Here is a 15934-nt window from a genome sequence, read left to right on the forward strand (position 1 = left end):
CAGGCTTTCCAGAGCACTTGTGTGCACACAAGTGTAACGTAGGAATAAGGGGCTAGAAGTGGGGCAGATCCACCACGCTCGCTTTCTGGTAGGTGGGTTGCTTGTGGCTTGCCAGAATGGGAGAGGAGGTGGCGGGAGAGAAGCTAGCATGCTGCAAATGCCCCGCCAGGAGCATAAGATGGGCTGTTTTGGTGTGCTCATGTCACACCGACGTCCCTGCCACCACATTCCCTTCCATTTCCCCTCTCCTTTGAGCAACAGCAGCCCACCTGCCAGGAAGCTAGTGTAACAGCTTGGCTCTGCTTTCTCCCCTTCAGCAAGATGCTTCTGCAAGGCACCCCAAAGCTATAGACATTAGCAATTTCCATTTTTGTGACCACCAGGGAAAGTGAATGCCCAGTTCCCACATTGCATTTGTTTATTGCATGCAGTATGTAGAGCAAAGTACCATAGGCCTGAGAATGTACACATTGCACCGTTTATTATAGTTTATTGAAGAAACAAGTGTTTGAAATTTGCAACGATCCTTTCAAGGGATCTGAAAGGGACTACTGTATTTTTCGCTCTATAGGACGCACTTTTCCCCCTCCAAAAATTAAGGGGAAATGTGTGTGCGTCCTATGGAGTGAATGCAGGTTCCTTGGCTTCAGCAGTAGCAACGCGAAGCCTCCAAAGCGCAGAGGGAGCGCTCCCTCCGTGCTCCGGAGGCTTCGCGTTGCTCTTACTGAAGCCTGGAGAGCGAGAGGGGTCGGTGCACACCGATCCCTTTCGCTCTCCAGGCTTCAGGGATAGCTGCCTGAAGCCTTCGGAGCGCAGAGCGAGTTCCTGCTGTGCTCCGCAGGCTTCAGGTTCCTTTTGCTGAAGCCGGGAGAGCAAGACTCTCCTGGCTTCAACAGAGAGGGAGAGCTGCGCAGCGCCCCTTCAGCCAAGCGGGAGGAGAAATGGAAGGGGCTCCGTTTCTCCTGCCGCTTCGCTGAAGGGGCGCTGAGCAGAGAGGGGGAGATTTTTTTTTCTTGTTCTCCCGCTCTAAAACAAGGTGTGTCCTATGGTCGGGTGCGTCCTATAGAGCGAAAAATACGGTAGTTCAGGTGTGAAAGGAAACTGTGGCTTTGTGCTTTTAGTTGCCCCTGAAAAACATACGCTCATACAATGTAGAAGTATTACCGCATTTTTCCATGTATAAGTTTTTCCCCTAAAAAATAATGTCACTCTCCTCCCATTTTCTTAAATCTGAGCCCCCCCCCCAATATAGGGGGCATCTTATACATGGGGGTGACTTATAGACGAAAAAATGTGGAAAAAAATTTCACTCAATTCCTAGAATATGGGCTAGCTTGATAGGTCAGGTTGTATCAGTGAATGCTTGGCAGTCCCCCCCCCCCCCCAAGATGTATCCAAAATTATTCACTATAAAAACAGGAATGGCAAGTGGATGCAGGAAGCAATGCCCACCAGGAAAGCATGGAAAAACTAGAAAGAGCTGGGTCATGCAATGGATGCAAATGATAGCTCAGTCGGTAGAGCATTAGGCTCTTAATCTCAGGGCCGCAGGTTCAAACCCTGTGTTGGGTGAAAGATTCCTGCATTGCAGGGGGTTAGATTATATGCAGGGCGTTGGATAACATACGACCCTCATGTCCCTCCCAACTCTCAGCATTCGATGATTCTGTCATGTATGGAAATTAGTGGACACTAATTTGTGTTCAATTTCAGCCAAGTTTCATGCTGGAACAACAAGTTGGGAAGGAGCCACACTTGGTGAGATACTGTGCAGTCTCTTCCATCGAATATGGCCATAAATCAGTAATAACAGATATACAGTGGTTGCCAGAGTTTTTTGAGGTAAGAGTCCATCCTAAGTATTTCATATTTGTACCGTTAATGCAAAAGAGAAAAATTACAAATAATGCCCTATTTGTTACATCTGTATAACTGTCTGGGACCAACACAGGAACAGTGATCTATACTAAGCAACCCATGCATATTAAGCTCAGTATTAATTACCCGTGTAATTTCAAAGGGCTGCTTCACACCATACTTCTTCGTTGTGTTTTGGTGAAAGAGATAAATTTAATTATTGCATGAAAAACTCTGCATACGCTTGTAACTCGTGTTTGTGTGTGTTTGGCCACAGTTTCCCCATCCCTGCTGTTGAGCATGCCTTCTCCAAAGTACTTGTATAGCTACTGCATTTTGTATTTTTGTTTCTAATAAATATTGTTTTACTTGCTATTTCTAAGGTCAACAGAATGGGCACTATGTTTGAAAACAGAGCTGGAGTTTGTGTACAGCTTGTCACCTGCTCACCAGACTGGTAAGTATTTCTTCTTCTTCAAGGTTTATTACACAAGGCCCAGTTCAGATGTCACAATCTCCGTGGTTTGGCAGTGTCTTCAAACAGATTGTGACTTCTGAACCAGGTTGATAAGGTACTGTCTTCACTCTTTCTTCAGTTCCCTCTCTTTCTTTCCATTGTTTGGTGTAACAACTCCTCCTTTTGTGTAATAACTACAGTGGTGCCTCGCAAGACGAAATTAATCCGTTCCGTGAGTCTCTTCGTATAGCGGTTTTTTCGTCTTGCGAAGCAAGCCCATTGACAGCTTAGCGGATTAGCGCTATTAGCGGTTTAGCGGCTTTTAGCGGCTTATCAGCTTAGTGGATCAGCTGATAAGCGGCTTAGCGGCTTAGAAAAAGGGGGGGAAAGGGGGGGAACCCGCAGGAACTCGCAAGACATTTTCGTCTTGCGAAGCAAGCCCATAGGGAAATTCGTTTTGTGAAGCGCCTCCAAAACTGAAAACCCTTTTGTCTAGCGGGTTTTTCGTCTTGCGAGGCATTCGTCTTGCGGGGCACCACTGTACTTAATAGCAATAGATGAGAGAAGAGAATACTGATGTCTCATACTACCAATTAAGCTGTTGAAAAATGTTACCTGCAAGGTTTCGCTTTATGGAATGTTGCATAACTTTTTTTAAAAAAAAACTTACTTTAGCATGAGCATTTTCACATAAGAGTATTCTTCAGCAGCTCCATTACCATTGAGTTTGCACATGCCGTGGAGTGTCTAGATGTTAGATTTAGTGTGTTGGCAAAGGAAGACTAAGAGCAGGGAAGCCTTTCTCTTTCACACCAGCATTCGGAATAGTCCTCTAAATAGGAGAGGATTCAGAGACTGACTTGCATTACCTTGCCCCCCACATGCTCAAGGTCAGAATTTGTGACGTGCACCCAAGCTAACCACAGCCAGTCTGCCATGTATGGAAAACCCATCAAGAGGCTTGAAAGATATTTTGTTTCATGCAACCTACCTGAAACTGCAAAAAGGGGATTATCAGATAGCTAAAATGGGCTGCGTTTGGCTTGGAGGATGAATCACAAGTTGCTCAGGGCTGGATGAGAGTAAGAATCCTCCCCTTTTATTGTAGATTAATCGGTGGATTTAGGGCTTGCTTCTGCTCATTTTACTTCACCACCACCTCCCATCTTGACCTGTTTCTGGTTGGCACCCCAGTAGGGACTCACCTTTTACCCTGCCGGATGCTCTCCGTTTGTAGCGTACTGTAATCCTTTTGGCACCCCAAGGGGCTCCTTTTTCTGTGACATCTGCTTACCTGATGTATTCGGCCGTTCCTAAACAACTGCTATCTCACTGAAAGTGGATGAGGCAGGCTGGATCTACAACCTAACTTTTCTATCGTTGTCTATTCCTCCGCAGCACAATATATTTTTGGGATCTCCGAGCTCACAGGCCTACTCTCCAGCCTTCAAGTGAGAAGAAAAAGGAAGATAAGCTGATTTTGGCTCCGCCTGATGTGCCTACTACCTTCAAACACCTGGATCTCTGCTGGAGGCCTCTCATTAAGGTACAGGGCTGTGAATTTAGGAGAACCGCCAAGGTCTATTGATAGGGATGATGTGGCTACAGCATATAGTTTTATTGTTAATTTCTTCACCGTACTTTTCATTTCCGCAAGGCAGTGAGGTTTCTCTCTGAGCAATCTTATGTTTCGGAAAAAATATATTTAAAATTGCATGTACAAATTGTCCCACTCTGCAGCAGGGATGGTGGATAAACATGATTCATTTAAAAGCAAGCCCTACCCAACCCACATGTTCCAAAAGAAAATGCAAAGAAACCAGCCGTCCTTCTGGTTTCTCTTCAGATCGTATAAATCTTTTGCCTTTTACGAAATTCGCACAGCTCTGAATTTCGCAGTGCAATTCTCCAACCGGGGAATGTTTACCAAAAAAACCTGCATCCCTAGGGTAAAGTGTGCATTCATGAAAATAGCAGGCACAAATGCATTATTATGGAGGGAAACCTGCTTGGAAAAAGGTGTATATTAGGCAAAATGACATAGGAAAATGTGTTTGTGGGGAGAAATTCATACTAAAATGCTGATGAGTACACATAAGGACTTTCCTTTTTTAAAAGAAAATGCAATCTGATGTGGAAATGGAAAGGAACTGAACTTATGAATGGAAAAATGATTTGGACAGCAAGCCCCACAGGGACTGATGGGAGTTGTAGCCCAAATCGCCTGGCAGGCACCAGGTTGGTGAGGGCTTGCATGGCACAACTAACGCTTCTGACCTCTTATCTCAGTACTACTGAATGTGTAAGCTGCCTTTCTGTCTGGTCACACCAGAAAGTGATGTAACTTTTAACTCAAGTTTCTTTGTGGAGTATACGGTCCAATGCTCTTCGTATCTTAAAACAGGTGAACCTGCCCAAGACAGATACAGGTGCAGAGTACAGCCCTATAAAACTTAGCTTTAGAGAAGAGCATTACCATACCAAAATTCAAGGTATATATATATTTACATTATATATGCATGCATTATATATACATATGGACTGATGCCAGCATGTCTCCCTCCACCTGGTTTCTACACCATTCAGGGTTGCCCCTAACCCTCTGGGGAGAGGTTTGGGGGAGCACAGGAAGTAAGCTTTCTGCTTGCAAAACCTCTAAACCCAACACTATACCCGTAATGTGGGTGCTTATTAAATCTACTTTTAGTGGAGAGAGGTGGGGGGGGGAGAGAGCAGGGGTGCAAACTTGAATATAATATTGGGGGGCCAGGTACACCCCACCCCACATAATTGATCAAAAGACATGTCGCACACACACCATTTTAATGGCAATGCTCATCAACGGGGGGCGGGCGGGGAGGAGGCTGGTTCCCTCAAATATTTGGGGGGGGGGGAGGTGTCCTTGGTCCCTAGGAGTTTGAGAGAGCACATTCATTAAATGCCATACATTCTTTTCTCGGGGCATGTCTATTCGCCGTAACATAACCTGGTGAAACTGACAGCAGTTTCTCTCATAAAACACGGAGAAACATACCCATTGAGGGAGTTAGATAACAATTCTCTATTGAGAACTCCTCTAATTCAGGGGTGGCCAACTCCCGAGAGACTGCGATCTACTCACAGAGTTAAAAACTGGCAGTGATCTACCCCATTTTGGGGGGTTCAAGTTAAATTTGCTGAGGTATTTTTTGGGAGGGCGAAAGCCCAGTTTTTTAGGGGTTCAGGGCAAAAATGTTGTGCTTTCCTTTGGGGAGAAAAACTTGTTGAGCTGCTTTGGAGGAGCCAGTGATCTACTGCAGATGTCCAGTGATCTACCAGTAGATCACGATCTACCTGTTGGACGTGCCTGCTCGAACTGAATAAACTGCAGGACAATGACAATTCTGGAATGTGGATTTTCCATAGCTTGCCACCTTCTGCCCACCTGAGCTTAAAGATGGTAGATGAAAGGCATTAATTAATGGGAACGATTGCTGCGCTTAGTAGTAGTTGTTTTTAATGCAAAACACGTAAAATGATAGCAATGAGTGAGTAGGAATGTGGAAAGTTTCGAGTTTTTTTGTTTATACAATTTGCATAGTGATTTTATCCACATTCTTCCAAAGACAAAACACAGCCCCAAGTCAAACAGGAGGCACTTGTGGAAAAGCTGCCATATAGCGAGATACAGGCCACATCCATGAAACCTCTGAAGCTGCTAGAAAATGTCACCAGCAGCTTTTTTGTTGGGACTGAGGTAAGTTGGGCATTTGGGTGTACAATTGTTCTTTAAGGTGGGGGAGGGTAAGAGACAATTGGAGAATGCAAGGCCTGAATAACCACACCATAAAGTATTTTGCTTTTTTCAAAGCGCCTCTTAAACCATCCCGGCATTTCTTCTTCATTCTCTCAGCTTGTGGCCCATCTTAAAAACAAGGCATCATGCAGGAAATTGTTTCGATTTTGCAAACACTTTTGTATGCTTCAAAAGAGATCAAAGCTCAGCTTAAAAAAAATAAAATTGTGACCAGTATTTCACTTTATGGCATTGCAGGATGGTGAAGTCCTTTATACCGACTGGAAGATGGAGAGAGATGGGGACTCAGGAAGACTGCTTAGTATGCTTTGAATTTCTCTGGGCGGACAGGGATTGCTGTGGGATTTGGGTGGCTTTTGTTTTGGTTTTTTAAACTAACCAAGGACAACACAGTTCTGAAAAAAATCTGCATGTAACAGTTTCTTCAGTCAATGTTAATGTTACTCAGCTGAACAGGATACAGTAGTGAGTTTGGCATTAGAGAGGTGTTGCTGAGTAAAAGAGAGAGGGAGAGGTAGAAAAGGCAAATAAATGCTGATAACACTACTACTAGCAATGGGGCATGGGGGATAAATTCAATTCTCTTTGCATTTCCAAACCAACAGTTGAATCAAAACGAAACCACTGTTGAAAATTTACACTTCTCCAAATTGTGCTGTGTAGTTTTCCAGCCAAGCAATGCTTTAAAAAGTGCATGTCTTCAGGGTAATATTGCTTTGGCAAAACATTTATATCAGGAGAAATCACGTGGGTATATTGGCAGAAATTCCTGACAAATTTTCATATGGACTTTAAATTCTCGCACACTGCAGCGAAGGTTTATTACTCAAGGAGATACATGCATGTATTATTGTGCTGTGGGGTTCAGATGAGAACAGATTAACAGAGCATCTTTCAAAAACTAGATGTAGGTAAAGGAACTAGTAAGATTAGGTTAAGGGGCAATGCAAGGGGGTTGCCTAGGTGGGGTGTCTGAGTCCTGGGATTTTTTTGTGCAGGGAGGGACCTAGATCTCCTGACCCTCTTTTAAAACACAAACAAAAACTTTGCTTAAAGGGCAGCAGGGCACACGGCAATGTGTGGGGCTGGTAAGACCCAATCTACCTTCTTTAATTTGCACTGAGGAACTATATGTATTTGTGCAAATATGTGGCATATGGGCCTGTACTTTGAGGCCTTATTCACATCTGCACACATGCCATTTTAAACAATCATGGCTTCCTCCAGAATCCTAGCAACTCTAGTTCATTTAGAGTGCTGGGAATTGTAGCTCTGTGATGGGTATCCTAGCAATTTTTCTCTTTATCCTGACCTCTTTAAAAGGCACAGAATAGTCACTTACCAACTAGTTCAACACCTTGCAAGAGCCAGATAAAATGTGACAAAGAGACAGATGTATGCACATGCAAAACACAGGTCTCTCTCTCTCTTTCTCGTAAGGTCAAAAGCCATCCAACACGTACATCATCCATGATGGACTTGTTCATACTGTACAGAGGTCTCCGTTTTTCAAAGACATAATTCTCACCGTTGGAGGCTGGAATTTTGCAATATGGAAAGAAGGTGTCACGGTATGTTCCTCTGGAATGGGAAATCCTTAAGAAAGGGGTGACAAGTCCATTCCAAATGTAGCACAAGGTGATTCAGAAAGGTGTGAGGAACAGGTAGGAACGTGTTTTCAGCTGTTGGGGGGGGGCTGTTTACCTATTTCCTTTGATATTCTTCAAGAGAAGTTTCCTGCAGATGGTTTATATGTAGATGACTCCTCTCAGTGAATATAACAGAATATTTTAAAACCAGCCATGATTCTCTAATCAAGAGCTGTTATAGCTCGGAACATATTGGATATTTTTTGCAAGAAACAAAAACATGAAAATACCCCTATTTCTTGCACCTGTTTGAATAATGCTGTGCCCCACTGATTCAGGACATACTGAAGGATATTCTTCAGTTTCCCACAGGTGTAGAGGTTTCACTATTTCAATGTATATGCATAAATTCACGATGCAAGTGTAGCTTCTTCTGCCAACAGAGTGGAATTTATCAGTTATGAATATCTGATGAATTTATCAATTTATCATATCCCCATGCACCTGCCATAAACTGAGGATACAGATCCCCAATAAATTTCTATTTTAATCTTCCTGTATTCTTCAGTTGCAGTTAAGCTACCCAAATATAACAAAATCCTTTAAAAAGCACTCTCACGCAGAATTGTAACTGGTTGTACAATGTGTAAGACCTGTTAGCATAATGATTGAACGTTGATGAAGAGTTTAATGGGGATTTCCCCGCAGCCACCATTTTAATGGGATGGGATGGGAAAAGGCTGGAATACTCAAAAAAGACAGGAAGATGGAAGTGTTAGGTGAACAATTTTAATCTGGTATTTGTTTCATGTAACTATTTTCCTTTTGGCCTTTGCTTTTTTAATGAAGAGCGGTCCCCTCCTTGAGTCAAGTTGCACAGCAAAGAGATACACTGTTGGGCAGTGGTCCTTATCAAGGCCAGGTGTTTTCTTCATTGGGAGAGAAGATGGAAATATTGACATTTGGGACCTGTTGGAGAAGACTCATGAAGCATCTCAGACCCAAAACGTCTGTATTGCACTGATTACTTGCATCAAACCCTGGATTTACTCTTGTATGTCAGTGTACCATATTTCTTATTTCCTTACTTTGAATGTAACTTTGCAGTGGGTTGGCCAGGTTAGAAAGAAAGGCAATGTTTAAAAAAAGGAAGGCAATTCAAATGGAGATATCAACTTGTATCACATGCACAGTTGGCTATAAGATGGCAAGGGAAAGGAAGAATAGGGAAAGCAGCAATGAAATTTTGCCTAAGCCTGCTGGTCTAGCATTACCCTCCGTCTTCAGCAGCTGAAAGTGGAATGAGTGCTGAAAAAAAGGCCTTGGGTGAACTACACATTACAAGCAGATGCATGAAACAGAGTCCAGGTGCCATTTTTTAAAATATGAAAAGCTGCTTCAGGAGCCACTCCCAGGTGGTTTTCTAGGGGAAATCCTTTCCTGACACCCCATGTGGTTTCACATTTCTGCTTTCCCCCTTGTTTTGTCAGCACCAGTTTCCAACCTCCCCAAATGGCCTTTTATTTTGTTTTTAAGTAGCACTGGGACTCAGTTGAATGAATGTAGAACATGTAGTTAGCTCTGCAGTCAGACACGTAGAGAGTTAATCTTTTATCTTTGGATGTTAGAAGTTGTAATGTTTTGTTGTGATATTTCTTTACAGTATGTATGCACACTGAGATATTTGCTCCTGCTTTTAGCTCTCTAGTGCCAAACTCTGAACAAATAGGCTTATAAACTGTATTTGGGGATTCTAGTTTAATAAGGTTTGGGGGAGGAGCCAAACAGGACAGGCAAGGCGGCTAGGAAGAACATGCAAGAGATTGAGTTCCCAAATTGACCCTTACAGCTCATTTGCTCTCTGCCATAAATACTAAACACAAAAAAATTCTTCTGTGTTTTGTGTACAACTCCTTCTGCATTCTCTGTCTTCTCTTACAGCGAAGCAACACTTCTTAGCGGTATCCGACGACTTTGGCACCCTGCATGTTTTGGAAATTTCGTGGACATTAAGCCACCCTTCCCTCAATGAGGTTTGTAACCTGTTTCAGAAACTTGGCTGGGGCAGGGGAGCCGTAAACAAGATTTATTGCATGGGTTTCTAAGAGTTACATGTTGTAGTTGGCTTGGCATTGCAGGGGGGTGGACTGGATGACCCTTGGGGTCCCTTCCAACTCTATGATCTGGTGGCATCCTGTTGACTAACAGAGAAAAATGGATGTGTCATTCATTTAGACAAGGTATGATCAGAGGTGCAAACACAATGGTTTGTTGCATTTGTGTAACAGTCATATCAGAAAGCCGGCAATTGTGTAGTGAGGCTGGAATGTGAGCAGAACTCAACTGGAAAACAGGCAATTACCTTGGCCAGCCGCTTTGGTCGGGGAAGAAGACCTAAATGCAGCCTCTGATTGGCATAACTGACAAACTTCTGGCGGCTGGATTTGGGGGGGAAACTAATTACCAAGAGACTCATTCGTTCTTTTCTTAAATTACATTTTAATCCCACTATTCTTCTGAGCAGCTCAGATTAGGAAGGTACATGGTTCTCTCTCCTTCCTTTCCTCATTTTCCCACACATCTGTAATATGGAAACCTGGTTCGGCTCCCATGGCTGGAAAAGGGGCAACTGTGTTTTCGTTGATGGATATTTAAAATGCCTCTGTCATAACCTAAAAATGCCTTGGAATATCAGCGTTCTAGTGTCCTTCATTACTTTGAGCGAGAAGTCAAACATCTGGAGTTTTCTGAAAAGCGGCGAGAATTCAGAGAAGAAGAAAGAGAGAATATGGAGCGTGAGAATATGATGAAGAAAACGGTAAGATTCTTTTAAAGTGACAAAAAAAGTTAGGAGTGCTAAGGTTTTGAAAAATGTGCCTATTTTTCATGTATTCTATTTATTTTCCATTCCTTTAGTTTATAAGCAGTGCAGTGTAGGGCAGCTAAATTTAACCACAATCATAATTTAAGGAAGGTTAGGTTTCCCCATCTTCCCTTGTGCTTCTTCCTCTCTTCCTTCATTCGGACGTTACACAAAACCATGATTTGTGATAGCCACAGTTAAGAGCACCATGGTTAGCACTAACAGTGCTTTGTAAACTGGCTTCAATTAATGGTTGGCTCCAGTGCTATTTTCCTAGAAAAGGAGGTTCTGGAACTCACCATTAACACCTCCCTTGTTCTCTTACAGTGGCGATGGTGCTTACTTGAGGTGCCGGAACTGAGTTCTGGCTGAGAAAAAAAAAACCCTACACAAAACATGGTTTCAGCATTAAAATAAGCAATGGTTTTGCATCGTGTCTGAACCCAGCCTCTGTGGGAAATGCTTTTGGAAGGGCATGCCTTTGCCAAAACGTAATAACTAATGTAAAACATAATAAACCAGAGAGCGGTGGGGATTTACTGTTATGTAGAGATAGCATTTGAATTTCTGCCTTTGTGGGCTCTGAGTTACAAATGATGGCATCTGTACAAGGGCATGTGACATGCAGTACCTGCTACTGCTCACCGGAACTGGTAGGGCAGAGGCCAAGAAGACTGACTCTACTCCAAGACCTTCTCCCTGCTTTTGCGGGAGGTGATGGAATTCCCCCACATCCCGCAAAAAAAAAAGCCACATCCTGGCTTTTCGACCAGGAGAGAGAAGGGACTGAAACAGCCAGTCAGTCCCTTCTCCCTCCTCAGGGAAAAGCCCCCAAGAGCGGCACACTCTTTAAAATCCGCCCCCCCCCCCGGTAGAAAAGCCAGCAGAAGCCGCACAGCCTTTAAAGAGTGTGCGGCTCCTGCGGGCTTTTCGGCCCAGCTTGTGGGGCTGCCAGCCTCAAAGAGCAGACTCTCCTGGCTTCAGTGAAAGCAATGCGAAGCTTCCGGAGTGCAGGCTTTGGAGGTTTCAACTATTGCTGAAGCCAAGGAGCCTGCATTCATAGGACGCACACACATTTCCCCTTCATTTTTGGAGGGGGAAAAGTGCGTCCTATAGGGCGAAAAATACTGTAATAATTATTTACTAAGTGCTGGTGTCAACCTTATAAAGTCTCAGGACCTCAATACCTTAAGAACCGCATCTCATCTATGAACCAGCCACTGATCTGATGCCCTCTATGCCCCCCCCCCCATCACAGAGAGGTCTGGAGGGTAGCAACAAGAAAACAGGCTGTCTCATTATGTTTTTATCATTGATGTTCTGCAATGTATTCTTAATGTTGCACACCATCCTGGGATATTCTGATAAAGGGTGGCGCTGTAGTCTAAACCACAGAGCCTCTTGGGCTTGCCAATTGGAAGATTGGCAGTTTGAATCCCTGCGATGGGGTGAGCTCCCGTTGCTCTGTCCCAGCTCCTGCCAACCTAGCAGTTCGAAAGCACACCAGTGTAGGTAGATAAATAGGTACCGTTGTGGCGGGAAGGTAGATGGCGCTTCTGTGCACTCTGGCACTCGCCCTGGTGTTCCGTTGCACCACATGACCCAGAAAGCTGTCTGTGGACAAACACCAGCTCCCTCGGCCTGAAAGCGAGATTAGCACCGCAACCCCATATTCACCTTTGACTGGACTTAGCCACCCAGGGATCCTTTATTATTACCGCATTTTTCGCTCTATAGGACGCACTTTTTCCCCTCCAAAAATTAAGGGGAAATGTGTGTGTGTCCTATGGAGCGAATGCAGGCTCCTTGGCTTCAACGATAGCAACGCAAAGCCTCCGAAGCGCAGAGGGAGCGCTCCCTCCGTGCTCCGCAGGCTTCACATTGCTTTCGCTGAAGCCTGGAGAGCGAGAGTGGTCTGTGCGAGCAAGACTCTCCTGGCTTCAGCAAAAGGAACCCAAAGCCTGTGGAGGACAGCAGGAACTCATGCTGCGCTCTGAAGACTTCAGGGATCTTTGAGGCTGGCGGTGAGGGAAAGCAGCGCTTCCCCCCACCCCCAGCCCCAAAGAGCAGGTCGAAAGGAACCCGAAGCCTCCAGAGCCCAGCGGGAACTCCCACCACGCTCCTGAGGCTTCGGGTTGCCTTCACTGAAGCCTGGAGAGCGAGAGGGGTCAGTGCGCACTGACCCCTCTCGCTCTCCAGGCTTCCAAGGAACTCCCGCTCACCTTGACCGCACAGAACGCACCTTGTTTTAAACTGGGAGAACAAGAAAACAAAAATCTCCCCCTCTCTGCGCAGCACCCCTTCAGCGAAGCGGCAGGAGAAATGGAAGGGGCTCTGTTTCTCCTGCCGCTTCGCTGAAAGGGCGCTGAGCAGAGAGGGGGAGAATTCTTTTCCTTGTTCTCCCCCTCTAAAACAAGGTGTGTCCTAAGGTCGCGTACGTCCTATAGAAGGAAAAATACGGTATATCATCGTCTACCTAAACAGGCTATATTTTAAGGCTTTGAGAATTAACTTTCCCCCTCCAACTCAGAAAATGTATTTATAACTTACCCCCTCCTTCCTTGCAGAGAGCACTAGGTGGCCAGCGGTCAAGAGAACTTATGGAAGAACAGACAAATCAAGATTATACTGAGTTTTTGGATCTAGAGAAGACCATTCTGACTCGTCTTGGGGTACTGAAGGGGCCAGACAGATACACCTCCAGGACCAACTAGCTGCATAAGACACCACTGTCATATTCAGGACAGCGGAATTTGTTGTAAGCAACATATTTAGAATGACACTGATCCAAAGACATGGGAGCACCTGAGGAGACCCTTGTGTGGTTTTGAAAATTTGCAGTGCAGGAGAGCTCCCACAAGCCAAAAGGACCTGCTGCTGTACTGTTCAATTTGCAGCTTGTCTTTTTTTTTTTTTTACTGTAGGACTGTTGAAAATGCCCCCCTCCCCAATATGGTTGTAGGTGCTGTTCCTCCATACCTCTACACTATGTATCATAATAAATATACAAGTAAGCAACATTTTCACACATGGCTAAAGGTGCGTATTGACAATAAAATAATAATTGGTTTTGCATTAATTAGAACCTGTAGCACCTTAATGCAAATATTAAAAACAATATTTAATATTGTTAATATGTATGCCCATTAAGTGCCCTGGAATACAACATAATATGGAAACAGCAGCAACGCCAGGAAGCATCACAAGTAATCATTTCAGACATCTGGAAGTGCACATCAGGCTTCTTTCCAGATCTACTACATATTCAGTCGTGTATGCTAACAGCTGACCTCAGCAACACTTCAGTTTTCAAAGTGACTAAGGTTGATTTAGGCCAGAGCTTTTCCAAACTTTTCACATTGGTAACACACTTTTTAGATCTGCATCATTTTGCAACACAGTAATTCAGTTTTACTAGCAAACTGGAGGCTAAACAAATGCTGAATGAAAAAATGGGTGCCGTAACAGCCATGACTTAACGATTAACAGTAAGCAACCAGCCACACAAAAGTCAGCGGTTGCTACAGCCCCTCCACAAACACATCATCTCCCCATGTAGCCAAGCAAGAGGCATAATCACCATTCAAACTCACCTGCAGTCACTGTGCCATCAGCTTGTTTATTTACATAGTTCTTCTGTCCAATACACATTCTCAACATATGAACGTCAGGATGCACAAACTGCAATAGTAAAAAGATTTGTGTTGAAGGGAGCACCTTTCCCTTGACACACAAAAGCAGGTCACCGGCTGCTTGTGCTGCAGCAGGAGAGCAGCTTTCCCCCTGGAGGAGTTAAACAACAGCTTGACTATTTACCTGTGCAAAGGAACAGCAGCTGATTAATGTCCCTCTCTTATCGGTTGGGGTGACATTTTTCATCATGCAGTGCTATGTAACCAGGTCAGGTGCCATCAGAGACCATTAGGCAGAAATGAAAGGCTTCAGAGGAGGGCAGGTTAGACTCTCAAGAGGGTGAATCCACACTTTCCACAGCCTGCTGTGGTAGCAGAGGCTCCTGTCAGACAAGCGTCCATACGGCCAGGGCAGAAAGTGGAAAGACACATGGAGACGGTTTGCAATATTCACTGCTCCTGTCTAGCTTTGATCAGTGAAAATAACAATTACCGTCGGGAATCGTAGAGTTGGAGGAGACCTCAAGGGCCAACTAATCCAACCCCCTGCAATGCAGGAATCTCCACTAAAGCATCCATGACAGACGGCCTTCCAGCCTCTGTTTAAAAGCCACCAATGAAAGGGAGTTCCCAACTTCCCAAGGGAGACCATTCCACTGCCAAACAGCTCTTACCCTCAGAAAGTTCTTCCTGATGTTTAGTCAGAATCTCCTTCCTTGCAACTTGAATCCATTGGTTCGAGAAGACAAGCTTGCTCCACCTTCCATGTAAAGCCCTTTAGATATCTGAAGATGGCCATCATACCTCCTCTAATTCAACAATCCGTAGTAGATGCTAACCTCCTTGGGGCACAGGAAAATGATAATTAGAAGAAAAGTTGGGAAGAAAACAAACAAACAAAAAGTAACAGAAGGTCTAACAGAATACAGTGGCCAAAGACCATTTTAGGTCTCCGTCCTCCTTTTCTCCCCTGCCCAAATGATCTTTCAGTCACCAACTCTTAGATCCTCTCTCACACACCTGGTAGCAGCATACCTCTGAATGCCAGCGGGGAGAGGGGAGGCCTCTTAAGCTCAGTTCCTGCTTACAGGCTTCGTATAGACATCTGGGTTGGCCACCGCAAGAGCAAGACAAGTTAGCCTGTTGCTCTGATTTACCAGAGCTCTTTTTATGTTCTTACATGACCCAGACTGTATGCCCAAGGCATGGTTCCAGACAGCACATTCAGATATCACGAGATGATGAACAAGTAACCCTTTAAAATATGTTTACCCACCTTTCTCTTACATACGCAGGCAGGCTAAAGAACAGCAAAGGTGGATCCCTGCCACTACCTTTTCAATAAACTCTGAAGTATTTGGGTACAGCCACAATTATATATATATATATATATATATTGTGAGAAATGTGCTTCAAATGTCACACATGCATTTCGTGTACTAGACTAGCCCCCCTAAAACATTAGTGGCCTTGAACGACCAGATGTGTCCCAAGCTTATCAGATTTAGAGATTTGTGCTGCAAAAATCCAGAGGATCTATTTTTAGACGAGAAGTTACCAGCTATTTTTAGCATAATGTAGCTATCTCTGCCGCCTGCCCCCCCCCCCACGCCAGGACAGTGAGGAGGGGACTGGCTGGCTCACCAAACACTAGCTTCCTTAGTGTATTTTGCAAAATAAGCTTTTAAGGGCCCCACAAAAATGAGCTGGAAGGTTCAGCCTAGGTGAACAAACTTGGGG

At 44.4% G+C, this 15934-nt stretch overlaps 1 protein-coding gene and 1 long non-coding RNA gene across 9 annotated transcripts in view; one reads left to right on the plus strand and one right to left on the minus strand.

Annotated features, from left to right (window-relative positions):
- Positions 1 to 13641, plus strand: part of DNAI3 (dynein axonemal intermediate chain 3) — a 66122-nt gene extending 52481 nt beyond the window's left edge. For 4 of the 7 annotated variants that reach the window (XM_081865805.1, XM_081865804.1, XM_081865802.1 and 1 more), the window contains exons 13-23: positions 1714 to 1842; positions 2241 to 2314; positions 3713 to 3860; positions 4719 to 4806; positions 5920 to 6050; positions 6348 to 6411; positions 7551 to 7681; positions 8549 to 8753; positions 9641 to 9732; positions 10395 to 10517; positions 13130 to 13641. In XM_081865805.1, the coding sequence (XP_081721931.1) occupies positions 1714 to 1842; positions 2241 to 2314; positions 3713 to 3860; positions 4719 to 4806; positions 5920 to 6050; positions 6348 to 6411; positions 7551 to 7681; positions 8549 to 8753; positions 9641 to 9732; positions 10395 to 10517; positions 13130 to 13276 (1332 nt within the window). In that variant the 3' untranslated portion in view covers positions 13277 to 13641. Of the gene's footprint in view, positions 1 to 1713; positions 1843 to 2240; positions 2315 to 3712; positions 3861 to 4718; positions 4807 to 5919; positions 6051 to 6347; positions 6412 to 7550; positions 7775 to 8548; positions 8754 to 9640; positions 9783 to 10394; positions 10518 to 13129 lie in introns of those variants that run through there. The other 3 variants (XR_014157402.1, XM_081865806.1, XR_014157403.1) reach the window with 3 other exon arrangements.
- LOC309343961 lies at positions 8473 to 14461 on the minus strand. 2 transcript variants are annotated; one of them, XR_014157442.1, is made up of 6 exons: positions 14379 to 14461; positions 14156 to 14243; positions 13113 to 13159; positions 10862 to 10930; positions 10382 to 10446; positions 8473 to 8668 (listed from the first exon to the last, which is right to left on the minus strand). It is a non-coding gene; the product is annotated as an uncharacterized lncRNA (long non-coding RNA). The 2 variants fall into 2 exon arrangements; XR_014157443.1 differs by lacking the exons at positions 8473 to 8668; positions 14156 to 14243; positions 14379 to 14461 and having other exon boundaries at positions 10343 to 10446; positions 10862 to 10947; positions 13113 to 13198.
- Between the last annotated feature and the right edge of the window lie 1473 nt (positions 14462 to 15934).

Source organism: Podarcis erhardii, assembly GCF_964252035.2.
Source record: "Podarcis erhardii genome assembly, chromosome: 6".
Lineage (NCBI taxonomy): Eukaryota > Metazoa > Chordata > Lepidosauria > Squamata > Lacertidae > Podarcis > Podarcis erhardii.